Here is a 27741-nt window from a genome sequence, read left to right as displayed (position 1 = left end):
CAGCTTCTTTCTCACATATTAGTGCCTGAACATTTTGTCTTATATCTCATTTTCCACAAGGTGAAAAGATTTGTGTTCTCTCTCCCTTGTTGAATTGATGGTAACCTAGAAGCAGTAGCCCCTTCATATAATGCTTAATATGGAACTAACAGACAGAAACACAATATGAGGATGGGAAAAACTTCACTTCCTGATTGTCATTGGTCAAGCAGATAATAAAAACAATGCAATCATACTAGAAAAAGATGGATCTCTAGCTGAGCTAGAACTGTTCTTGCTACCAAAAGATGAGTATATGCCAAATTTTTAATACCTGGAACTCACTAGATTAATTGGAAATTGCAGTCCCAATAAATACGGGAGGAAAAAAGTGGAGGAATTCTGGCTTAAACTGTATTTGATTGGGGCTATAACTCAGGGCAGCCCCAATCAGATAGAGTACATCTTCCAAATGGTATAGTATTTATGTCTCTTTAAGAAGCCAGAGGAAAACACAATCTTCCCAATCATGTTGGGAAGTTATATAAACTTCCCAACATGATAATGTTGCGATGGGAAAATATGAACAGCATTCTAATTATCATTAGTGTAAAAGGGTCATGAAGAGGTGTGGCTGAAAATGATTCACTGATTTAATCTAAATTATTATGTTATTCTGGGAGTGCCTGAAACAAAGTGAATGCAAATAACAGGTTGGTACTGAGATCTACTCTTCATGTTATATTTAGATATTTATCTTGTGTATATTTTGTACCTATGAAATATACTTTTTAAATTAGAGTTACTATCTCTAATTTAATCACTATGAAGTTTTGTAGATAATACTCAGTTCTATCTCAGTTTTCTCTTGCCAAGATAAAGTGGTGAATCTCTCATTGGGATAGATAGTATGTCATTTACGTACATTTTTACTTAAAAGAGGGGATACAAGTTAAGGACAGAATTTAACAGCCTAACCAAGTCAGTGGTATACCCTGTCTAAATCAAGATTAGTTTAATATTTTTTATCATCTTCAACATATGGCTATAATTTTAGTCAAATTCTCAATATTTTGCTTTGAGGAAAATATTTGGTGATTTCCCTGTAGCAAGCAGGGATTTGGCCTAAATTCACCCTTCTGACTCTATGATATTTATTTATTAATTTGATTTGATTTGACTTCAATAGAGGCCAATATGTGTAGCTCAGGGTTGAACTGTGGAGTCCTTGGGGTTCTCTGAGCTTGGTTCTTTTCTTGCAAATGTTTCATTACCCGGCTAGATAACATCTTCAGTGCTAAAATGGGTTGGGGTTTTCTCTCTATTTATATACTGTGGCATGCCTTGCCAGTGCTGGTGGGGGTTTTGTTTTGCTCCTCTGGTAGTTCCTTGATTAGCATATGTTCACTGCTTGATTGTGTGCCTGGTGGTAACCTTTGCTTATCTGGATGATGATTGCTGGTGAGGCGATCTTCTGGTCTTTTGTCTCTTTTGAATAATATGTAGATGCTGTTTATCTCTATGTGTATGTTAATGACTGCCTTGTCTGAATACCAAGCTTCCAAGAATTCCCTCGCATTTTTGGATTTAGCTTGGTCTAAAATGTTGACAGTTTCCCAGTTCAAACTATGGTTGAGTCTGTCCATGTGTTGTGAGATTAAGGAGTTTTCATCATGTCTTCTGACTGCTAGTTGGTGCTCGTGGAATCGCTCATGGATGCAGCAAAAGGGGGCATACTGCTGCCTCCTTTAAGACATGTGGGACTACCCCCTCACTCATACTCTCACTTGAGAAAATCACAAATGGTTGTAACTTTCTTGAATTCACCACTGCATAGACCCAACCGCATCACCTCCTGGAAAGCCTTGATCAGCCAGATTGGGCATAGAACTAACATTCGCCTCCACTGATAGAACTAACATACAGGTAGCTAGACTAACAGCTGCAAGAACCTCGTCCACTTGAGACTTATATGCTTAAATTCTTCCCAGATAATACAACAAGACTTTGCCTCAGCCACCTCAGTTGGATATATCCAACAGAATCCAACTCAGAATAAGCTGAGCCATTTTAGAATAATTCTATTCTATGGTTCCATTTATCTGCTCAGAATTGCACCGATGGGAAGGAGGAGTGAAATGACAGCCAGGGAACCCTCCTTTCTCCGCATGCTCTAAGCCCTCTACTCTTTTAATTTATTTTTAGCTTTTAATTCCCTTCAATTTTTTTAAACCAAGAGGCTTTTTTATATCTCTGGAGTAGGTTTTGCTTCCATATTTTAATTATATGGAGAACCTTGAATACTTACTTGTGAGCTCCAGGACCTGGCTATGACATCAAAGAAAAAGAAGCAACAATGGTCCAGTCCAGGATATACCACTAAGTAAGCAATAAAACAGCTTAGAATAGATCATCTTGCCAATGCTACGGTGTGAATAACACCAAGGTTAGAATTAATAAGAGATGTACCCCACTAGAGAATAATTTAATTATCTTCTCTAATAGGGAACCCGTATTAACAAAGGAGAGTGAAATGGGGGAAGAGTTATTAAAGTCACTAGAAGTATAGGGTAGCCAAGCTTTGAACATTCTGCAGATCATTCAATATTATGCCTTGGATAAAATGAGCTTTTAAAAGGTTGGAGAATTCAGGGGCTGTACCCCCTGTACAAAGAGCCAGTTTGATGCAGTGGTTAAGGCACCAGACTAGAAACTGGGAGACTGTGAGTCCCACCTTAGGCACAAAGCTAACTGGGTGACCTTGGGCCAGTTACTTACTCTCAGCCCCAGGAAGAAGACAATGGCAAAGCACTTCCAAAATCTTGCCAAGAAAACCGCAGGGGCTGGTCCAGGCAGTCACCATGAGTCATCACTGACTCAAAGGCACACACATACATCCTACACAGTATATCCAGTTAATGTGACAGTAAGTCAGTTAACACAACACAGAAAATTAACACAGTTGTCTTTTGAATGGAAAAATGTTGGGATGCACCATTTCTATACAGTATTAAAATTATCTAAAGTTAACTTGGACTTCAACATTGCTCCCAAGATCACATTCCCCTTGAGGCTGTATGGCCCCACCCCTGCTATCATTCCAGAACGCATAAAAACCTTCTGGCAGGGACTGAGAGAGTGATTTGTGAACCAGTTAAAGTATAATGTGTTTGAAGTTTCTGATTTTCCTGAGTGTGGTTTTATTTTGGGGGGTCTTCACTGTTTCTATGATGTACCGTATTTTTCTGTTAATAAGACACCCTCATGTATAAGACGACCTCCACTTTTCTAACCCAAAATTAAGAATCAATATTTTAAAGATAAAGCAGAACTCATTTTTATTTAGTAATTAGGTAACATTTACATGATGCACTCAGTGGGAGGAGGTCCAAACTGTCTCTCTGCAGCTCTATTTCCATGTTCTTTTGCATAACTGATTACATTCAGTTTGAATTTTGCAGAGTAAGACATTTGCTTATTTATTTTTTTATTTTCCGACATCTTTATGGGCTCAGAATGCTCTGACATTACCGGTCCCTGTTTTATCTGCGCACTGCCTACACTCTCTCCATCTCCAACGGGATGTGTTCCAATTGGTTTGTTGGCATCAGCTGACATCAGTTACATAAGGCTCGTGATTGGAGAAAGCCTGTTTGCAGAGACAAAGTATGGGCAGTTTCGCAACCGTGCAGTTCTCTCCTCAGCTTACTTCCTTGCATAAGACGCCCTTCAATTTTTAGCGTAAGGATTTTAGAAAAAAGTATCGTCTTATAGATGGAAAAATATGGTAGTTTTAACCCTCTTTGTACACTGCTTTCAGTTGCTTTGTGATTGGGTGGCCTTAAAAATTGAAAGAAACAAATGATTTAGTTCCAAGTTTTTTTTTAAAAATCCATGCACAATTATAAGCACATTTGAAAAAAGAGTTATTTTATCATCAACATTACAATTCCATCAGATTATTAAGAAAAAATTCAATTCACTTGTTCTGAAATGTGCACTGATGTTAATTCTATGTTAAGTCTGAACTTAATGATTATAAGAGATAACTTAAAGAGAACCATCCCAAAATGTGGTTGATTGGCTTGTGGCTTAGTGCATCTGGAGAATCCAGCCAGTGTGATTAGTTGTCTCTTGTACAAAACTTGTACAATGCAACACTAATACCCTAGTACACAACTAGCATGAGAGTAAATACAAGTGTCTTGTTCAATTAATCCTAAATTAGCATATTGTGTGAACACAGACAATATATTCTACTATTTCCAAGTTAAATAATTTGGAACAAATCTGGAAATTATTACTTATTTTAAGAGTACTGTGAAATATTACACTGAAAAGTCAGCATATTTTTTAATATTGCTCTGCTTCAACATTACCTGGGTAGCCACCAATTTATGCCATTTCCTGTGACACTATCAGGTGTTACTCTGAATTGTTATTTGCATCCAAGCAGACATTACTATTGAAATAACAGTACAGTAGTGGTAGGCCTTTAGTTATACATTTTATTAATATCACATTTCTACTTTATGGTCAATTCACTGTCTCACATTTAATGCAGAAAACGAGGGCAAGGCGTTTACGTCCTGTGCTGCCGGATTCAATCTAGTTAACTTTTTGTTCGATGGACACAAGGATTCAGAATGAACAGGACTGTACTCTTCCAGCTTGCACACGAATGCAAAAAACTAAATTTCGCGTAGCTTAGTACGGCTTTTTCCCAAGGTGGCTATATAAAAATATACGAAAATGCAGTTTGAGGTCGACGTTAGATAAAAAAAAATGGGGGGGGGGAATCCCAGTTCGACATCAGGTCCTCGTTTGAAGACCAGTTCGCGCTTCCGACGAACTCATCGGGCAATGCCCGTCGGTCCCGCGGAGCCGTCTGGAAGCAGTGAGAGGCGGAGAAGGAAGGGGCAGGGCGAAGGGACAGCGTCGAGGAAGGCCAGCCGGAGAGGCACGAGCGTCTGGTTGCCACCCGAGCACCCCGCGATGGTCTTAGTGGTGGTCATGGGCGTGAGCGGCTCCGGGAAGTAAGCGCGGCTCCCGCGGGGCTGGAGAGACGGGGGACTGGGGGCCACCCGCAGGCGCGGAAGAGCAATGCGCGGCCGGAAGTACCAAAAAAGCCGCGCTGCCTTGTCACCGGCAAGGGAGGGAAGTTTGCTTTCTGCAGCTGCGGTCCTCGTTGCAACTGCGGGGAGCCTTTCCCCGCCTGTTGTGAGGAGAGCCGGCAGGGCGCGTGGGAGGCTCCTCTGGCGTTTGGAAGCCCCCCTGGGGACGGGCACAGGCTTGGAGAGGAGCTGGAGCGGCCCCGGCTGGTCCTGGCCTGCGTTAAAAAGGCAGCGCAGGAGGCTTTTGTGGGCGGCGAATCGAAATCTCCAATATACTCGGACACCAAGGTGGGAGGGCGGAAGATGGTGATGGTGCATCTTGGTAAAAATGAGGACACACGCACCCACTCTAGCATTCTCTTTCCTCATAGTATTGTTGGGGAATCTGCTGATGTTATAATGTAATTTTGTGTTGCATGAAGAAACTACTATGGGTGTGTTCACCACCCACACTACCAAATATTACATTTAAAGAGTGGCTGAATGTTCTTGCTCAAATTCTGTGTTAAAGTTCTGTTTAACTGAAGTAATTATATTATATATGATTACTGTCTAAGTATGACTGATTGTTGCTTTGGGATTCTTCAGAATAGAGATGGCCAAATAGTTGTCAAAGAATAGAGCAGAGCACTGTAGGAAACAATATAAACTTGCAAGGAATTGAGATTTGCTCCTTCAACAAAGTTAAAGATTGTTGTAGTCATCTCTAGCTATTACACTTTATGTTCTTATCATATATATATATATATATCAATCAATCAATCAATCAATCAATCACCTTCCATCATATCTCTGAAAGTGTGAAATCTAGGTACCTAGCAGGCTCTTTTCAAGGTGACTGGGTCAGGTGTTCCAAAGATGTAATCATGGCCTTTTCCATCTGGTTATTGGTCAGCAGCCAGTATCTAGAAAGTGATTACAAATTTAACTATATACAGTTCACAATAAAGATAATCTCTACACCAGTTTTTCATATACGAAATGTTTGCCAAATCCAGTCAGAAATAATTCTTAAGTATGATTTGGATTAAAATGTCAGCTGTGGAGGTATGTGTTGCTGATTATCAACTTTTAACAATTACGTCCATAATTGCTTTTTAAATTGTTGTATTTATACCCCATCATCATACATGGTATCTTCTGTGGCATTATCTCCACAACAGACCTGTAAGATAAATAAGACTGAGAACTGGTTCAAACTTCATACTAAGCTATAAAGTATGTGTTCTGTTGCCAGGGGCAGGGAAATCTTACTCTCTTCCACAATTCTCATTTCTATCTCCTCTATTGTTCCAGAGGATCTTCCAAACCTTGTTTTTCAGGAAACATAAAGTGTTGCAGGGAAGAGGGAATCAGCAAAACATGATTCAGTAGAGCTGTATATCTGTTCTTTGTTCTTGGAAATACTTGAAACAGTGAACAATTCCCATCTCACCTTCCTATCCATATAATCTGAGGAAGCTTTTATTGCCATTATTGTTATACTATATTAGGAACTAGGACTTCATTATGACTGGGCTGTTCAGGAACAAGTCTCTCTAATTCAGATTTAATCTCTGCCACAAACTTTCCCAGATTATCTTAATTAAGCAAGGTATTTGTAGCCTTTGCTTCCATTGCAGAATGAAAATATATTACTGATCTTTCTTGCAGGGCTAATTTATATTAAGTGCTTTAAAACAACCTTTATAAATGTCAAGTACTATCATTCACTTCACACTACTGTGTTCTTGAGCAATTTCTGTCCTCTAGGAAAGGGTGGCTTGTTCTGGAAGTCCATTAGGTGGCAGCAAATAGTTGGAATTTGCAGTGTCTCTTTGCTATAGGGAATGTTGGAATTCCAGCTCTAATTTTGGACACAGTTCCTCACAACAAATCAGCCATAACAAATCTATCTTGATGTAACTTAACAATAAGCATATTGTCACAAACCCAGTAGTTAATCTAAGCTTTACAAATTAATGATGCTTTTATTCTGGGAGACATGGTTTGCGTTTTGGTCACATATTCTTGGGAACATATTTTCAGGAGAACATGCATTGAACTGAGGGCAAGTCTGTATTTGAAGTGTTTATTAAAGAACCAAAATGAGTCAGACATGGGACAATGAATACCCAAGTTTACTGTGTAGATTCAGGCCTATCATTCTGTTCAGTTTAACTAAAAATACAAGATCTCATTAGTTTCTGCCTTCATGCGGGTGAGAACTCTGTCACTGTTCCGGCTAGGAATTGACATTCTACCTTTTCTTCCAGAAAAAGGAAGTACCTATGTATTTAAAGAAAGGATGAACATTTTTTTTCCTATTAAAAAAACACTTAGGAATAATGTTTAGATAGCAGTTTGGTGAAGCTTATTCCATGGCTTTGGGAAGTGAGTTTACCCATCCCAGTGAATTGAGGTGGACAATCTTTTTCTGTCTTAGGGCTGAACTTTTTTATGACATCTTTGAGGGATAGCCACTTGGAAATCATGAATGGCAACTACTGGAATGGCCGAGGCCAACATTTTAGCCCCCCCCTTTTTTTATTCATATGGGTCAGTTAAGAAACAAAATGGGTGCATTTTTTCTGTTTCCTAAATCTCACCGGATGGAAATATTAGTCCAATTTTAGGGGTTTAAGGCACTGATTTTTCCTGTTAAAACTTTCTAGCTCTTCCCACCATGAATAAATGATTCCAAAACTTCATCCCTGTCCACCTTGGGGATGTTCTAGTGGCCACAAACCCCTGATTAAGATATGATGTGTTTTAAAAGACTGGATTCATGCAAGATGCTAAATCAAACCAAACAAGCTTAGCATGATGTGTGAATCCAGACTTAATGTTATCTTCTTTGGATGTAATTTTTATACTTACTTGTTTTGTTTTACAGATCCACAGTGGGCTCGCTTCTGGCAGATAAGGTAGTTCATACATTATTTGCATAACTGTTAATTGTCTATTCATTATTTCTTACAAGTACTTTTTAAAGGTATAAAATAGCTGTAATAGCTTAGTGAAATCATAAGATCTAAATGTGAAGTTCTTAGAGTGTTGGAGTACAGTTCTTTATCATTCACCACACTGCTTATACATTCAAAAGTAGCCTTGATTTTGTACCCATCCTGATGTAGGTTTGCCTTGACATGCATAGGCAAAAAAGATGACACATCCCATGAATTATGTTTCTTTTGGAGTTGCAGACAACAGAACTGCAGCCTAGGTTGATTTTCCATGTCTTTTAGGTCCCAGCAGCCATAGCAAATCATCTTGGTAACAAAATGACAATATACGTGTAATTGTATAATCATGTAAATACTGTACTTACATATGTGCATCAGGATGTCTGACACAACTATATCATTTGTGTGGTTATATCATCACACGTAATATCTTTTGCTCCCCTCCCACAGACGCCCATGTGGGAAATTGGTCTTAATTCTTATAATTCCCAGTCAGCAGACAGTCATGTTGATTGGGAAATTATAGGAATTAGTCCCAATCAACTGGAGGGCACAAGGTTGAAGAAGGCAATCTCACCTGAAGTCCCTGAGTCAAGAAAGAATATTGGCATAAAATGCAGTTTATATACATATTTCAAGTGAGGATACAATCTATTAGATACTATTTATTTCCTGAATTTGCAGTCCTTTCATTTATATGGAAATCTGTTGTATTATCAGTGTGAATCATATATGATATTTGATTGCTATAACAATTGTCTTTGCTATGAAAGTATATTCTATTTTTATTAAAACTAAATAAAATCCATCATTATTTAGCTAGGCTGGAAATTCTATGATGCTGATGACTGTCATCCAGAGCAGAACAGAAGGAAAATGGCAGAAGGAATACCTCTAAATGACCAGGTATTGTACATAGTCTTGAGGCCACTTTCATCTCATAAAGTTATTAATGATGGAGTTGGAGAAACTTTATTGGCGCAAAACCTGAATGATCTCTGGAAGATATCAGCTCAGTGAATTAAATGCCGTCCTTCAAAGCTATGTCATTTGATGTCTCTGTCTCCATGGAGAAACAGTCCTTTTCTTCTTGCACAGCATTATATGGAATAGTCATAGATGATCTGGCTGTAATTCAGCTGGCCTTGGGAGGAGTCTCTTCATCCAGATTCTCACAGACTGATAACTGTGTAGTCATTCCTTTGTTCCCCAATACACCAGATTGCCTTTTAACTTTAAAAGCAGCCTAATGGCAAAACAGATGCAGACCTTATGTTCAGACAGTCCTAGTAGAGTGCTATAGAGCCCTGACTTCCCCCAGGTCTGTGCACTTACACAGTGACGTTAGGGAGAACACGAATTCTGTATCTGCTTCCCACATCCTCTAATTTTTATCCATTTGAGCTGCAAATTATTGTGGCTTCAGTGGATTACACTCAGCATTTTATGTCAGTTAAATTAGCTTGCTGAATGCCTAGTTATATTTAAATAGGTAGGCAACAAGGTGGAGGGAATTTAACATGCTTTAGCTCTTTAACTAAAATCAATAGGATTATTCATGTTTTGGTCAAAACTAAGCCTCACTTTATTCATTGGAGTTTGCTCCATAAAAGTGCATATAATACTGCAGTCTGATTTGGGTTGGATATGAATGAACTTTTCTGCAGGATAAAGAAGTAAATGGCTTTTAAAGTTATTTTTCAATAGTGCTATGATGATGCAATAACTTTTTTGTATTAAATCTAGCCATAATGGAACAGTAAAGACCAAGACACATTTTACACTTATGTACAATTATTAAGGCAATGCTTTGGTTTTCTAAGGCTGGGTTCATACGTCGTCCTTATTTTGGTTCAGTTCTTTTTAAGCCAAAGGGACAACTCTGCTAAAAATGGTCTGTGATTTGCTCTTTGCTGGAGAACAGTGTCAAATTTCCATTTAAGACAGTTTTATTCTGTCTTATATATAACATCTGGAATAAAGATAAAATTTTGGCCTCAGCATATGGAATGAACCAGGGGATAAATTAATGTTTTGCCAAGAATTTACATTTGTATAGCAAATGCCCTCTTCCAGCAACCAGAAATGTTGTTTTTACATAGAGCATCACCAAGCAGACAACAGTAAAATCAAATTGACGCCATACCAAAGATGGAGGAGCACAACTCAGTCAGGAAAGTAAGACTGGTGCTGACTGAATTCTTGCAAAATTACAACTTATCTACAGAAAATAAATAAAATCAAACCAGCTAGGTACAACCTTAGCAATACTCCATATGATTATGTGTTAAAGATAAAGTATAGACTTAATGGATTTCATTTGATAGAATGCTTGAAGAAATCTTTGACATCATTAAAAACAAAAATACCCCAAAATGCAGAAGGGAAAACGAGAAATGACTGTCTGCTAACATGTTAGCTGAAAAACAGTGGGAAGCAAAGGGAAACAGAGAAGCAAATTTGTTCAACTAAATGTGTGTTCCAGAGAAGGGCAGTAAGCTCCAAATGAGCAATGCAAAGAAATTGAGGAAAAAAGACACCCGAGAAAATGACTGAAATCAGGAAAAAAATTATGCCAAGATATGCATGAAAAAAGCAAAGATTTATTAGCAAAAGAAGATATAAAGATGGTGTGAAGATAATAAACTGTATAAAAATCCCAGTATTGATAATAAGTACAAAGATTTAATTACTCAACAAAACATTCAGGAGTATGAACTTAAATGGACTCAGAAAATATTGTTAATGCATTGTTAATGGTTGCAAGAACTGACAAAATACCAGCAGAACTATTTAAACTCTTAATATGCAGTTAATGTATTGCTTGGAGTTATAAGAAAATATGGAAGATACAGCATTGGCCATGGGAGTGGAAACAATTTGTTTATGTTTCAATATCAAAAGAGGCAGTGCTGGAGAATGTCCAAACTACTAAACATTTGCACCTATCTCACATGCTAATAAGCCAGCAGTCAAGACTTTGTAATCTGAATTTCAGCAATGCATGGAATGAGAACTGCAAGATACAGACATTGGTTTTAGAAAAGGCAGGGGCACCTGAGGTCGTATTGCTAACATCCAGTGGATAATAAAAAAGACACTTGAGTTCCAAAAATACATCTGTTTTTACTTTATTATTTTAAGGCTTTTCACTGGGTAGACCAGAACAAATTGTAGATAGCTGTTGAAAACATGGGTGTACTAGACCACATCATCTGCTTATTGAAGAAATTGTATGATGACCAAGAAGGAAGAGTTAGATGGTGTATGGAGCAATTATATAAATAGTTCAAAATTGGGACAGAAGTGCACCATGGTTTATACTCTTATTTTATTTAATATATATAGTCTATCATAATGCTGGACTAAGAAATAGAAATTGGAATTGAAATTGTTGGGAAAAACAAACTGTTACAGAATGTTGATGATAGCACTTTGATGGCTGGGACTGATGAATACTTTAAAAAGCTTGCTGAAGATGAAAGAAGAGAGTGCAAAAGCCAGTTTGCTGCTCAGTTTTTTTTAAAGACACCCTTATGTTTGTCAATAGGCAATACCAATCCCATGGAAATAGACAAAAAAGCTGAAGTAAAAACAGACTTTATTTTCCTAGGCTTGAAGATTCACAGGGATATGACCATAGCCATGAAATAAAGGGACTTCTGCTTGGAAGAAAAACTGTGACAGATCTAGCAAAACATTAAAGTGCAGAGCCATGATGTTAACAACAAAGCTATGTATTGTCAAAGATATGATTTTCAAAGTTTTAACATGCTGCTAAGAAAGCTGTACCTTCAAAAAGGCTAAAGAAGAAAGACTGATACTCTTCTAATTACAATGCTGGAGAAAATTAAGAGTGCTTGGATCACAAGAATAAGAAATAATACTAGATGAAGTAAAAGCAGATTAATTCACTGGGAGCACTAAATGATGAAACTAAAGCTTAAATATATTGAACACGTCATGCAAAGCCAAGCGTCCTCAGAAAAGAACTTGATTCTTGGAAAAACTGAAGGCAATTGAAAAGGAGGCCAGTAGGAGACAAGGTGGCTAGATACTATTATGGTGACATAAGTGTGAGCCTATAAAAACTCAAAAAAGCAGTTATTGACAGACTGACCTTACCAATGATGTTGACTAGTTATGAAGAGTCAGGACTGAACAAATTATCAATGTCTACATTTGCAAGAGAAAGAGAAAGGCAGGCTCCAACTGCATCACTGCAATTTGTCAACTAGTTGTTATACTAGTGACTAATTCTTAGGGATGAATGAAATCAGTGAAACAGCTGTCCCACTTTTATCATACAAAATGTGCTCAGTACTGTATAACGTTTATATAGCTGAATTGATGCTCCCCCTCCCCCAAAAGATCAAGAGCTATGAACTACTTCCACCTTCCAACACTGGTAGACTTCAAAGTTGTCATTTATAAAAATTGTCTAATACCATGTAAGTGAAAATGTGATGCTTTAATATGCAATTATGAAATCAATGAGATAAAGCTTAATTGGATTATACCAATGAATTTATTAATCATTTTGACTGTATTTGCCTCACTCATGTGAGTCACATGAGATAGCAGGCAGAAAGTACTTCTGCCATAAGAAAGAGCCATATGTTGAAGCTGATACGTAATTTTCATTAGTATGATGCTCTGACATACTTAAAATTTGTAACAGAAAATATTAGAACTGCAAGCTTTTGCAAATGCTACAGCTTATTTCAGGTGAAATTGCATCATTTGCCTAAACTGGCCTGTCTTGTTTTTTTAGGATAGGATACCATGGCTTTGCCACCTACATGCTATATTAATGAGGTAAGAGAATATGTTCCCATTGTAATGTGAAATTGGTTTCAAATGGATTCTGTTGTTGAGGATGCAATTCATCTCTCCTTGGAGTCTTGAGTTTGGTGAACAACTTCAAAAATCCCAGCCCTAAATCTAAGCATAAAATGCTAAGCATGAAGTATAAACAATTTCTGGGACATGCCTTGGAATAAAGTAAGATATCCCATAGGGAAAGAGATTTCCTAAATCCCTTGAGTAGCACTGTTTCTCCATGACTGTCAGTAGCAAAATATTTGCACACTTCTATAGTATCAAGGTTTGCCATACATTGATTTTTAATAGAGGTAACCTGTTAATAATAAAAGTGTCCTGTTAGCAATGGGAGATTTCAGTGTTAGATTAGAATTTGTTGAACACTGATAATAAGGGATGAACTACAACACAGTGTTCCTGGAATGTACCAGTTGATTAAGTAAGTGGGGGAATTATGTGGCTCATTGCAGATGCAGACTAAATAATTAAATAAACTAGTGAATTGGGAACAAGGACATCAGTCAAAATGCCTTTGTTCTGGCAGTTTTCTACACACATTTTGTGTGGGAGAATTTCAGAGATACCTCAGACAATATTTTGATAATTGTCTGAATGCATAATCCCAGTTCTAAAAAAGTTAAATGACTTTTTTCTAACATATAATGTAATATAATTATAATATAATGTAATATAGATATTGTCAAATTCTAATCTTTACAGAGAACATATGTCTGGACAAAATGCCATTTTAGCTTGCTCAGCTCTGAAGAAAATGTATCGATGCATTTTGGAGAATGGAGAGACTAATTGTCAGAGTTTGAACAATCAGCAAGAAGAAAAGAAGTCCGCTCCACAAAAGATCCTTTTCGTCCACTTGGCAGGATCAATGGACCTAATTGCTAGTCGTCTAGGAAAAAGAAAGGGACATTTTATGCCACCTACTCTACTACAATCTCAGTTTGATACTCTTGAACCTCCACTCGCACCAGAAAACTTTATCACTGTTGGTTTGGAAAAGCCTATTTTAGAAATAGTATCTGACATTGAAAGACATATTAGAAGTTTGTATTGATGTTTCTCCAGGTGGTGGTGTTCTGAGGCCTGATAACTTCAAATAAATTTTGCCATCTCTAACATAATTTATCCTCCTTATTAAGAACAAACTTATGCTTTATTTACTATACTTGTGGCATGAACAGAAAATTAAGCCTTAGTTTTTGGTTTATTCTTTATCCTATATCTAATTTAAGCAATTTTCAGAACATAATATTGACATTTATTATAAAAACTGCAGTTGAAGTTTGAGGTAAAACAGATGCTTGCTGAGCAATCATACTTCATTCATGCTTGCTGAGTGAGAGAAGACTACTGCTGTATTTTGGCAAAGCAACGTATCAGAAAAAGGCATAGTGGTATCCTTGAGTCAGCTGGAAACAACTACTATTATAACTTTATCGTGGTTGAATGCTGCCAAAAAAGGAGAAGAATTGGAATATTGAAAGGAGCAGTACTGTTTATTCTAGGGTTGTTGATGCAAAATCCTGCTCTATCCATCCAGAATAGGCATATTCTTTGCTACTGGGGTCTGCATTTTAATTTATATTCAAAGGCAAAATCATAACATTAAAAGTCACATTTTGTCACCTTATTTTACTTCAAATTATATAGCCACCCATCTCATCATGATGACTCTGGCAGGCTAACAGTGGTTAAAATCCAACATCATAAACACCACAATAAATACATAATTGGCATCTGAGATAAAATCCCCTCAACATAACCACCTCACAGACTCTGCCACGCATTCTGAGCCCCAAGCCCAGACTCTTAGCCATCTCTTCAAAGCCTTACCAAAGGCCAACTGGGTTGGGGCTAATCTGATCTCCAAGGGGATGATGTTCCAAACAGCAGACACCACAACCAAAAAGGCCCTCTTCCTTGGTCATGCCAGTTGGCACTCATTAACTGAGGGTCTTGTAGCATGAAGCAGCATAGTCAATTGAACCCAGAAGCATCCTGGCAACCAATGCCATTCCGTAAGCAGAGGCATAGGATACATAGACTGAGGAGCACTCATAATTGTCTGCTGCTGCATTTTAAACCAGCTGCTCTTTAAGGGCAGCCCCATGTGAAGCTCACTGAAGTAATCCATTTGGGAGCTGACTAAAGGATGAGTGACAGTGAGCAAGCTTCTTGGTCCAGGAAATGGGTGCAGTTGGTGCATATCATGAAGCTGTGCAAAAGCCCTTCTGGCTACAGCTGCCACCTGCTTTTGAACAGGAAACCACAAATCAAGGACCCTCAAATTGCACACTGGTTCCATTTGGGGTAGTACAAACCCATCCAGAACAGGTGATGGAAAGTCCCTAGAACCTGGAGGCGATAAAACCTAGAGGCAGTCAGTCTTGCTAGTGTAGAGGAAAGAGGGAATGGCCTTGAGGGACAGGAGGAAGAGCCACTACCCAGAAAAAAAAGTAAAAACAACTGAGTCCAGAGCAGGAATGTAACCTGAGTAAACATCTCAGACAAGACCCTCCCTTGTTCTCATAAAGATAAAGCAAGGGGGAAGTACATTTAGACTGCAAGATTCTGTCACTATAGCTTTACAGTAAAAGTAGTACTGACCTACATGGTATTGGATTCCTAGTCTGATCTACCTTGATGGGCTGACAAGGTTGGGTTCTTCCCTATTCAAACCCCCACAGCCTCTAGCACTGGGAAAACATCCATGGCATCACTTGGTTGGCCAGGAGTAGAGACATAAAGCCAGATATCATCAGCATATTTCACCCCATGCCGGCAGATGACCTTACTCAGTAGCTTCATTTAAATGTTAAACTGGAGTGGAGAGAGTACTGAGCCATGTAGAACCCAGCAAAGCAGGAGCTGTGGCCTGGACCTCTCCCCACTATCAACACCATCTGGAACCAGCCCCAGAGGAAGGAGGTGAACCATCATAACACTGGGCTCCCCACCCCCAACCCACAAAGTTGATCCAGAAGGCTACCATGATTAATTGTACTGAAAGCCACTGAGATGTCAAGAAGAGCTAGGATGGGTACAATCCTGCTGCTGCCAGAGGTCATCTACAAGCACAATTAATGCAGTTTTGGTGCGTGGCCCAGGACTCAGATTACTCTGAAGCTGCTCCAGCTGAATCAGTGGAACATCAGCCTCAGAAGACACCAAGCCAGTAATTACCTGAGGCTGATCAAACACAGGCACCATCAGAACAGCTGGGACAGTCAGATTATGAGGTACAGCCTCCAAGCCTTTAGACTTGGCAAGTAGAACTGAGCAGAGCAAAGACACTGAATGAAGCTTCTTGCCAAATAAGGGAGTAACTATCCTAATTAAAGACAACTGGCTGCAGCCTGATTTAAGAGGCAGCCCTGACCACCTTTCCCTTGGAAACAACTATCTGATTTGCTCTGGTATGTTGTTCTTGTGAATTCTGCCCTGAAACTCTGACCTTTGGACTGGCTGACAAACCTGACTTGGCTCTCTGAACTTCGAACTGGATTTTGACTTCTCTTCTGTTTCTGTTGAATGCAAAACTCCCATGCAAGCTTTCTTTCACAGAGACTGTTTTGATTTACATTCCTTTCCTTGTCTGCCATTTATCTACTCAGCTTTGAGTAAACTGCTATTCTCATCTAGCAGCTTTTGGTGTGAGTTTGAAACCTAAAACAGGACAGCCTGAATCCAACTGAAAGAGGTCCAGATAATCTGCTTTTTCCAGAATTCTCTGGAGCTGCTGTGCAACCATATTCTCCACAAGCTTCCCTAAAAAGGGAAGGTTGGATACTGGATGAAAGATGTGCAGCAGGGTTGGGTCTAGTGATAGCATACTGAGGAGTTGATCCAGTGAACCACTCTCTTTTTAAGAGACAATCGCACCATCCCCTCTCTCAAACAATTCACCATTGCCAGAACCCAACCACGTCACCTCTCAAGACATGGATCTGGTATACAGGTGGTTGAGCTAGGTAGTTCTTGGTTAACGTCCATTTGTTCAGCGACCATTTGAAGTTAAAAAGGCACTGAATGACGAAACCTATGGCTGGCCCTTGAAGTTGTGGCTGTTGCAGTGTCCCGCGGTCACATGATCGCTGTTTGCAACCTTCACTGCCAGCTTCTGACAGGCAGTCAATGGGGAAACTGGCAGGAAGTCGCAAATGGTGTTCATGGGACATTGTGCCTAATGACTACAACTGGAACTGATGGGACTGCCATCGTAAATTGGTGTGGTCACATGACATTGTGCTTTATGACCACGTTGCTTTGTGATGGAATTCCTGATCCCAATTACCGTTGTTAACCGAGAACTACTAGTAATCCCAAGTACTCTATCCACTTTATCACATCTAATAGGTTCAAACTCCTCCCAGGTAACCAGTCCAGATTGAGCCTCAGTCACCTCCATAGGACCTGCTTCACAGACAAAGTCCAACTTGGAACAAAATCCAAGTGACTTTATCCAACAGATGCCTAGTGTATTCCTCACAGCAACCTTGCAGATGAATCTCCAAGCCAGCCCTCCTAAGAAGGCCCTGGGTTATCCAAAACTACCTTTAACAAACCCACTGGATGATTATCTGGGGATGTAGTAATGGCAAAGAAATACTGACATTTCACCACCCTTATCATCATGGTAAATAACTGAATTATGATCCACAGACTAGGAGCCACATTGTGATGGTGTCTAGTTTTTAAAAAAATTCTGGCTGAGCCACCAAAACTTGAGACACTTTTGTCTTATTCAATGCTTGCTTACTACAATAATAGAACATCACAGCCAGAAAAATATATTGCAAGTCAAAACATCTACATATTTTAATACATTAGTGAATTTGTGCTTATTACTTCCACCAGAAAATTTGTTGCTCAAAATAATGGCCCACAGCAAGTGTCATAGCTGTGACTTTAATAAAGAGTAACAGGAGCTCAGGAGACTGGAAATACCAGTTATTATGTGTTGTTTTGAAAAAAAGGAACAGGTTATGTAGATATGGCTAAAAGGGAAAAGGCGGCACTATGTTAACTGAGCCAAGTCAAAGTTTGTTGCTCACATATATTCAGTAATCCAGAACTAGAAAGCTTTGATCTTAATTCCACTGATGGCCTGCAATTGGAAGGAATTGACTTTTTTCTTATCTTCTGTTCCATACATATTGACAGCTGTAATAACTGCTACAAATATATTACACGATAGATGCTACAACTCAGCTTTAAAGATGAAATTTTGCTTTTCTGTTAAAATGCATTATTGTAGAACACTGAGAACTTGAACTCTTTCAAAGGTAGCTACTTAAATATGTTCAGACCACTGCACTTACTGACTTACATAAAGTGTGCCCTCTTGTGGTGAAATTATTAGCAAAACATTTCTCTTCTCCCTGATGTATCCCAATGCGGGGACATTGTTTAAAGATTAGAAACATTCTGAATATCCTTGAAATTATCATGCACTTCCATGATATATTTTATTATGCCATCAGACAAGCTCTTCGTATCTGAAAGTATATCAAGCACTAAACAAGTTTAATGTTTTCAGAATGGGGGACCTGTGATCCTCCAGCAACTGCTGTAATTTCCACTTGAGTAATATCTGGAGACCATGTTCAACACTGCATCCATCAATTGACTGTAAACTAATTAAACACCACAAATTCCAAACCAACAGCCCAAGAATATACTTTTTCGGGGAGGAAATGCTCTGTATGAGACAAACCTGCCAACAATTGTTTCACACTTTGCATTTTACTGTAATAGGATTTGCTTTCTGTGTTGGGGAAACCTGGTTTATTTAGTAAGCCATGGATAAATGATGGCTGAGGATATAAGAATCCAATCATGTACACATGTATTATAGGATATAATTTATATTGATTACAGAAAGAATAGATGGAAAGTGATGTGCTAGTATCTGTACTATATGAGGTACGAGTGTTTCATTTCATTAAATAAATTACAATTGTTGAGTTATTAAAAATTGGAGTGAAGGAATCCATAAATGAAGAAGATAGATTAGGCTCAGTAATTTTATTTTTATCCTTTTCTTAACTTTTTACCTATCTTTACATTAAGAATCTGAGATCTACAATAATGGTGTAAAGACAAAACCCTCCTATTTTCCTCTAAACAAAAAACCCCTACATAGTTGATGTCACATCTAATAGTCTCTGTGCACCTGTTCCACTGGCAGTTTTTAAGACAGGGAAATAGAATGGCTCTTTGCCTGAAGTCCTGAGGACAGCAGTTAAGTATAGAAATTTATTTCCAGGGTAGGGCCCCATACCTAAGTTCTGGTACCTTGCTTTAAAGAAAAGATTAATAGTTGACTTGAAAAAAAACAGAAAGAGATTCAGCCAGAGAGGACTAGATGGAGAAATAATTTGATCTAACATAAGCAACTTTGTCTTTCAGACTGCCACAGTAAATTGCCAGCATCTTCCAGCTCAATTCATGAGAGGTTGGCTAGGAAAACTATTGCTGAACCCAGGAATACTTGTTTAGAGCAAAGTGTGCAGCTTGAGACTTCAGGACTAAATATGACCTCCAAAAACTTACTACCATAGAATAACTTTTAATGTCACACAAGGGGAACACAAATGATTGTTGTTTACCACAGTAATATTTAAAGCTCAATGTAATGATAAATCTACTAAAATATCATTTAGTTTACATTAGATCTCCAGCAAAAATCCAGATAAATTGATTTAAGAAAATGTAAAATGTTCACATTTATGAAGGAGGCCTTCATTGTAATTTAGGTAATACTAAATGCAAATTATCTGGACTGGGGGCAGGGGGAAGGTAAGTAAGATGGTCTAAGTAAGATGGTCTCAACTTTAATACTGTAGTCTGAATTTCAAGATAAAATGACTTTGAATTGTTGCTCACAAAGAAGTTTAATTTATTTATTACCTGTGCACAAGAGAAATAACTACCAATAAAAACCCAAAAGATATACAGTATTTTTACATGGTGGTTAAAAGTAATTAGAATATCACATGACAGTGTCAGTGAAAATATGCGTCAATTACAAATCATAATGCAAGTTAGAATCTCAAGGGGATAAAGCTGAGGAGCTTTAGCCAAAAGCAGTCTCAGATCAAATGTGCTCCTCCAATCTGCACAAAGATGAAGGTAATTACAATCAATCCTTGTGAATATTGAGACAATGTTACAATATATTTCTGTACAGTTATCAAGATCAGACAATCTTAGTATTTTAAAAGACTCTGCCAAAGCACTTCTGCCAAGAGATGCTTGCTAAAGATGCTGTAAGATTCTATTACACTGGAGATGTCTTGCACATTTCATTTATCCTGGGCTTTGAGATATTTTATATTATTGCAATGAAAAATCTGCTTGGAAAAAACCTTTTTCCGAATGTATATACTTTGTAGAGATAAAAGAGCAAGAATAATAGCTAAATCAAGTGGTATAAATCTTGCAGCATTTTGCTAGTAAGAGAGACATGCCAAGTCACAATAAGCAATATGTACCCACAAATCATAGCTTCAATTAGTTTCCTCTTTAATTTGTATTCTACATAAATTACTATCAAAGGCTAATGTTTAAAGAAGCAACTAAATTGGACAGTTGAAGGTCAGATAAAACCTGGTCACCCAACTGTGGAAACGGATTTCCTTTTCTTAAAAAAATCACAATAAATGCAAAATGAAGAAGTGTTTGATGCATGCAACAACCAAGGGAAAAGCATTGATTCCCACTGTTCGAAGAAAACTACTGCACTCCACCTTAATGCATCAGACTGGGTTTAGTTAGAACAAGACAATTCCCAAGAGTCAGAATGAAATAAAGCTGGTAATTTTAAAGATTTAAGAGCTGTTATCAAAAATAAATTACATTTTTCAAGTTTCAGAAACGTTGCTATGATGGCTGGGAACCCAGTAGCCTTTCAATGGCTGCATTGATGTCACCTCCTGTTGCTATTAGAGCTTGTAAGTTTGCTTCACGGTTCAAGAAGCCCATTGCACTGAGCTGCTCCAGTTGTTGCTGAAATCTGATTTCTGGATTTTGTAGTTGCTAAACAGGGAAAAATAAAAACTTTTAATATTTTTAGAATATTCCATTTATATGCACTTTGAAAAAAAATTAACTTAATCAGAAAGTTATTTCCAATCACTCATTTGTAACCAACGTATTTTATTTCTCAAAACACTTTAATGAAGTGAAGCATAGAATCAATTAAGATGGATGTAAAAACACATAAGATTCAAAAAGTTTCCATGCAGAGAACATGGAAACAGTGATAAGATTTCCCACAGAAAGCCCATAAAGAACTTGCACTATGTCCTCGAGCTCATTTTTTTTTAACCTGCCAGACTCCAGTTATACTTTTGGCCTGATGCACATACCCTAACCTATGTGGTTGATCTTTTTTTTTTTCTTTTTTAAATGTGTGATATGGAAGCTCAGTCCAACAAAGATAACATAATTTACAAGTTATATTGGATAGACTGAACATCACGCTAAACCAAGAATGAATAACTTACGGCTTAGATATAAAGATACAACTATTATATTGTTTCAGTGATTAGGAGGAAAAGCCAGCCATCTCATCCAAGGAGAAATATTAGTCTGGAAAATACTCAAAGTCTCTGAATACATGTATAATGGCTCAGTTGAACATTTAAAATCTTGAGCAATGAGCCTATACGCTTTTGAACTATACTAACAGTTTGTATTGGTGATACTCTTTGCTTCTGTAATTCCTCTCTAAGTCAGAGTGTGGTCAACTGATATTTTACCTGAGCATTTGCTCCAGCAAGTGCCTGTAACATCTGTTGAACAAACTGCTGGTGTCCAGTTTCGCCAGTTCCTGAAGCTGGATTTGTATTTTCATTTGCAACAGAAGTGGGCACTGTTGTTCCAGTAGGAATAGCAGTATTCCCTAATCCAGCACTTCCTAAACCAGAGTTTCCTAGTCCAGCTATACCAGTATTAAATCTGCATGAAAAGAAACATGGAAATAAATTATTTATACAGAGAACACTAAGAATCAAACATAGAAACGTAAATAGCCAGAATATATTCAAGATGGACATGAAAGCATATGGGGAAAATCACAAACTCTACAAACTTACCCAGGTATAAGACCTGGAGCTTCTGTTGCTAGAGTTTGTAAACCTTGCTGAATCTGTAGCAAAGCCTGCATTGCTCTAGGATTTGACATTGCAGATAAAGTATCTGGGTTCTGCATCTATGAGGAGAAATGAAGAAATGTTAATTTTAGAATGACTGTGTTGTCTCCCATTTCCCCCCTCAATACTGTAAATAAATATCCAACCTTTTCATTTTCTTTTCGAGGGAGAAAGGGGAAGTGGAAAAACTTCTTCTGTTCTACAATTGCTACAGCTTTCCAAGTTCAGAAGCTTTATGAAGAAATGTTATTGAGCTTTCAATAATGAGAGCATATATTATTTATGTCATTCTATGAAGGAAGGGAGGAAGAGAGAAGTACATGATGTGAACTTTTGGGGAAGCAATGGCGGACTGAAGAAGGCTCCACAAAAAGTGGAGCTGACGACCACGGTGGAATGAAGACTCGTCGATAATTCCTCTCTGGACAAGGAGAGGACTGAGATCACCCACAAGTGCTCCAGACAATTGCTCCTTATGAGGGAATAATCTCTTGCTCAAACTGTGGTCGGCGCCTTTGAAACGACACTGGGTTCAGATACTTCCTTTTCTAATCACTTTTGGAAATAGCTTGTTAACTGCCTTTCAGCTATTAGAAACCTTTGGATCAACAAGTTTTATAGCACTGGGTGAGTTTCCTTCAATCCTTAACTAAAGAAGTTTTAACTAGAAGTTTAAGGACTTAAACTATAAATATAAATATATAGATAGACAGATATAGATATATATAGATATAGATATGAATAAACAGCAAAAGGGTGATTAAAACTTTGATTTTAGAAAGTTACAAACAGATCAAGGGTCCAGATAAATTTGAAATAAGATTTTCGAATTAATTATAAAGAATCCATCCCATGGGAAAATGCTTTTCTTTTGATTTAAAAAAAAAACACAGTAAGATAAGACTTTAAAAATTGGACACTAGAGGGAACTAGAAAATGAAAAGAAATCAAATTCTAGGACATTATTTGAAGGGACTAAAGATCAAGATTGTTAGAAGTAAAAGGAAGTTGGTTTATTTGATCAAGGTTAAAATAGATACGCTGTAATCTCTAGTAACCCTTAATGCACTTTTGCTGACATCAGGACTGAAATGACAAGGCTTTAAGGATTTGTTTATAGATAAGAGGTGAGATATGGGATGAAGAGATCATTTGTTGTATTTTAAGAGAAGGTGATAAGTTACTAAAATTATTTATACTTGTGATGAAGGGGGAAGTCATTTCTTTATATATTTTTCTTTTTCTTTACTATATTCTTATTTTTTCTTCCTTTTCTTTTCTTTTTTTAAGTTTCTATTAGTTTTTATTGTTGTAATTTTTAATAAAATTACTATAAAAAAGGAAAGAGAAATACATGGTATGTTCGAAAAAGTTGTGCTAATGTTAAGAAAAATATACATTTTTGCCAATGGACACATATATAGATAACGGAGGAACAAATATTTCATTGTGAAAATTGTACCACTAAAATACAGTAGAATTCTTCAAGAATGGGCAACCTTTCGGGAACTGGAGGGCCTCATTGGATATAGCAATGATGTAAGGAGAGGTAATTATTTTCTTTGTTTTAGGGAGAGACTTTTTAAAGCTATAGGTAAGCCTACCATTGGACTTACACTACAGTTTTTGTGCATTTTGTACCTGAAACTAGTGAAAACAATTTGTAAGAATTTTCAGCAGTACAAGTCAGAAGACTTTCTAAAGGACTCACAAAGAAACAGCTTGTAAGCATATACAAGATGCCTACCTCTGTACTACAGGAAAGTTCAAAAGGATGAATTATCATTTTTCTTAAATACCAGAGATGATAAGATTCGAGATCAATGATCTACACGAAAAGTTTCATCCAATCAAAAACATAAAACTTTTAATATAATTATCATGTGCAATGCTAATGTCTTCTTTTGACTTACTTGTTGAAGGAAAGTTGGAATTTGTTGTCTCATTTGTTCTTGAAGTTGAGGATTCCCAGCAAACAAAGGGTTATTCAGCATCATCTATAGGGGTAGACAGACATTTTATCATCATAAAACCAAACAATAAAAACTCAGGTAAACTTCCACTTAGTAAGCATATGCTAAGCCATACCATCTTTCATGTATATTGAACTCTCTCCTTATGTGACATGAGACAAGAGGCGTAGACACATATGCAAAGCAATGTGTACATATTATAGACAATGGCCGAGTTCATCACGCTAATATGATTTGCTTGCATTTAGTGCAGTGTGTGAATCCAACCACTGTGGCTTGTAAAACATAGTTAATGGGTCAGTATCCTATCTGACCACTATGGTTTGTTCAAACAATTAAAATAAATCACAGCTCCGTAGGATGTATGATTCAAACAACTGACAGTCTAGCAGGCAGGAATAAAGCTTCTATATTCTTATTTCTTAATCCATCCCAGCCCTCTAGATTCCATAGGCTATTATACCTACGTACAGTCTCATCTTTCAAACTACCACACCTCCTTTCTCATTCTCCAGTGTCTCTCAACCCATTAATTAGCTCAATTTCTTTTTATCCTCTTCACTGAATACAAATGCTTATACATTTCCACCCTATTTTTTTCCACTTGTACATGCTTTTCCCTACCCACTATATTCAAGCCTACTTTGATGTCATCCCATCAAATATGTAAGTCTTTATCCTACTGAGAAATGTGTTGAAAAAAGAGGTTGTTTTTTTCCCAGTGGTAAAATTCAGTCTGCATATGCTCAGAGACATTGTTACTACTACTACTACTACTATGTGTTTACAACACAAATTGAAAAAAAACAATATCCTGCCTAAGAAAAAGAAGGGGGATTTCCTAACCCTCTCTAAATTAACACCCCCCCCCCAAATATGCCTGGTTCCTTGGTTCTTGAAAAAACATATTGTAAAGGACTTGCAAAAATCACAGAAGTACTAGCACTGATCACTAGGCCTGCTCTAACTTCTCAGACATTTAATTCAGGCTACTCAGATTTTTGTTAGCATATTACAATATATATTAAAGCAGCATTTACAAATTAACAAATAGTATAGCTAAAAGGAAGCACTTGGCATTGTAGGAGACAGAAGCAATGGTACGTTTGAATTTCACTGGAAGTCTTAAAAGGTCTTTGAATCTTTGAAAGATCAAAAATAAATAAAAACAGTTTTAAAAAGTGAGCACAGCTGGAAACAATGAAATCAAAATGGGTGTTACAATTTTTATAAAATTCAGGAGAGAATACTGGGTATCTGGGATTGTGTTGGTGCTACAACCTGAAGTAGAGCATAAGGAACTGAGTGGCAACTATTCATATCTAAATGAAATGTTATATAATAGATTAGCAGATGTCCTAGCTATACGTTTTACCAGTTGTTGGAAAGACCTTAGGTGAATTCCAATTCAGCATGGATTTTAGTCAAGGATTTACCTGGGCTGCAAGATCAGGATTCTGGCTCAATGACTGCATCATGCTTCTCATGTAAGGAGCAGACAACATATTCTGCATCAACTGTGGGTTTTCTGTAATTTGCTGCAACAAGCTCTGCATGCCAGGTGTGTTGAACATACCAGCTTGAAAGGAGGAAAACAAACTTTCAGCAACACAATGCTATGGCATCATCTCTCTCTCTCTGACTTATATGGCCATACATCTAGCCAGGGAAATTGTTTTCCTCATTCATGACCAAACAAAAATGTAATTCAACAATGAAAATAAAATAAATTAAGAGATACCATGTTGCTTTACAAAATACAACAGCTAGTATTTAATCCACAACCCAAATTCATGTTACACCCTACTGAAGTTAAAACAGGACTAACATGCATGCCCTTTCTGGATAAGTATTTCAAGAAAATCAAGTAAGTTGCTGTATGATGAACATACCTCCAAGCCCAGGTCCCATATTTGGCATTGTTGAGCTTTGCCCTGTACTCCCAGTGTTGCTGCTTCCAACAGTACTGCCTCCTCCAGTATCTCCACTGTTGCTACTGCTGTTGTTTGGAGAGCCCTGTGTGGCAGTTTGAGGAGCCCAAGGATTTGGTAAAGGATCTCGGTTTTCTGTGCGAGATGGCTGGCTGTCCCCACCTGATGATGAATTGCTTACTAATGAAGCAAATGGGTTGCCCCCAAACTATAAAAAAGTCAATAAACAAACAGATTTACCCAGCAGGAACAAAACCAATTGCAAAACCAACTGCTCTGACAGCAGAATGGCCCACTGAATGCCAGAACATTACATATTTTTTCCAGAACCACACTAACCCAGTTGTTCCAGGGATGGCCTGGTCCTCACCAACCTGCTCAAAACAAAGATTTTGCATTGGGAAGGGTCCAGATTAGAATTCATCAGATGAGAGCTGATGAAGGTTTTTGGCTTTGTTAGAGACCTTCTATGAACTACATTTGTCTCATTTATGGAAAGCAAACCAAGAGTGTATAGAAAACCTCTTTGTAGTTAAAACAGAAGTAAGCAAAGCTGTGCCCATGAGGTGCCAACATGTCTATGATTCCCCACCCCAAGTTTATGTCCATGGAAATTTAAATAAAAAATATTATTTAATTAAAAATGGCCAACATATCACAAGATCACCAAATCTCATGTGATTTCATTGTTCTCAAGTCATTCAAGACAAGAATTGTATGCATTTCAATGTTCTTATATCATTACATGAAATCCTGAGAGTGAGCATGCTGAAAACTCAAAATATACCTGCAATTTTTAAATGTTTACTTTTTGATTCCTGCACAATTTTGCATGATTGCACAATACTGCCCCCAAAGCAGAACCTTTATCTGAACAAAATGTTTGAGTAATAATATGAAATAACTTTATAAATTATTTTAAAGGATTTAAGACAAGTTTTAATTTTTAAATTAAGCAGCATATTATGATCAGCAATCATCATGGCATTAAGGTGAAACAATAACACAAAAGCTAAATATTCATTGCTAAACATTTCTTCATTTAAGTACCATTATAGGGGCTTCTGACAAAAAGATTCTTGAAAACTGCAGCATCACATACTAGATAACTGTATGTGTCATGACATCATCACTGCAGGCTTTCTATTTCCTCATTCTGTAGCTAGCAGGATATGTATACAGAAATACTAGAAGGCAACACAAAAGCACTTGGATTTGGTCCCTATGAAATAAATTTAAAATGAAGGATCAGGTTAGACAGTTTTCTTCAGCTTAATCACAGTTCTAAGGCTACTCACCTGCTCCTGTGCTGCATTCAGCATTGGCTCCTGTATATCTGTGTACATCCGTCGCAATGCATTATAGCCACCAGGTATACTTTCAAGATTACTCAAGGCACGATCCTGATTTCTCATCATTTCTTGCATCATTGCAGGATTCCTAGCAAGTTCCAAAGTCTAAAAAATAAAATAAGCTCTATTAGAAGAGTATAACTCCACCAACACATATATAGATCAGGAATCAAAGACCACCTCCATGTTTATTCAAAACTTACAAAGGTAGAATAGCTTTGTACAGGTAGTCCTCACTTAACCACCATTCGTTTAGTGACTATTCAAAGTTACAATGGTGCTGAACACAGGGACTTACAACCGGTCCTCACACAACAGTTGTAGCAGCCCCACAGTCACCTAATTGCAATCTGGGCGCTTGCCAACCAGCTTGGACTTACGATGGTTGCAATGTCCCAGGGGTCACATGATCATCTTTGTGACCTTCCCAGCCAGCTTCTGGTAAGC

The 27741-nt window shown here is 37.6% G+C and overlaps 2 protein-coding genes across 2 annotated transcripts in view; one reads left to right on the top strand and one right to left on the bottom strand.

Annotated features, from left to right (window-relative positions):
* Positions 1-4872: 4872 nt before the first annotated feature.
* IDNK (IDNK gluconokinase) lies at positions 4873-14295 on the top strand. Its single transcript, XM_007425413.4, has 5 exons — positions 4873-5015; positions 7969-7999; positions 8858-8944; positions 12813-12856; positions 13583-14295. The coding sequence occupies exons 1-5, from the start codon at positions 4975-4977 to the stop codon at positions 13932-13934; spliced, it is 555 nt and encodes a 184-aa protein (XP_007425475.1). The 5' UTR covers positions 4873-4974; the 3' UTR covers positions 13935-14295.
* A 5462-nt stretch (positions 14296-19757) lies between these two features.
* Positions 19758-27741, bottom strand: part of UBQLN1 (ubiquilin 1) — a 28251-nt gene continuing 20267 nt past the window's right edge. Inside the window, exons 5-11 of the mRNA XM_007425416.3 lie at positions 27241-27399; positions 25904-26150; positions 25448-25590; positions 23952-24035; positions 21982-22097; positions 21646-21844; positions 19758-20920 (exon numbers count right to left, since the gene is read on the bottom strand). Coding sequence (XP_007425478.2) covers positions 20765-20920; positions 21646-21844; positions 21982-22097; positions 23952-24035; positions 25448-25590; positions 25904-26150; positions 27241-27399 — 1104 coding nt within the window. The 3' untranslated portion in view covers positions 19758-20764. The remainder of the gene's footprint in view (positions 20921-21645; positions 21845-21981; positions 22098-23951; positions 24036-25447; positions 25591-25903; positions 26151-27240; positions 27400-27741) is intronic.

The sequence above is a fragment of the Python bivittatus genome, unplaced genomic scaffold (assembly GCF_059951505.1).
Source record: "Python bivittatus isolate LINGU-HERP-01145 unplaced genomic scaffold, Pbiv_v1 ctg000850_np1212, whole genome shotgun sequence".
Classification (NCBI taxonomy): Eukaryota; Metazoa; Chordata; class Lepidosauria; order Squamata; family Pythonidae; genus Python; species Python bivittatus.
The sequence above is the reverse complement of the archived record's forward strand: the minus strand, read 5'-3'. Positions and strand labels throughout refer to the sequence as shown.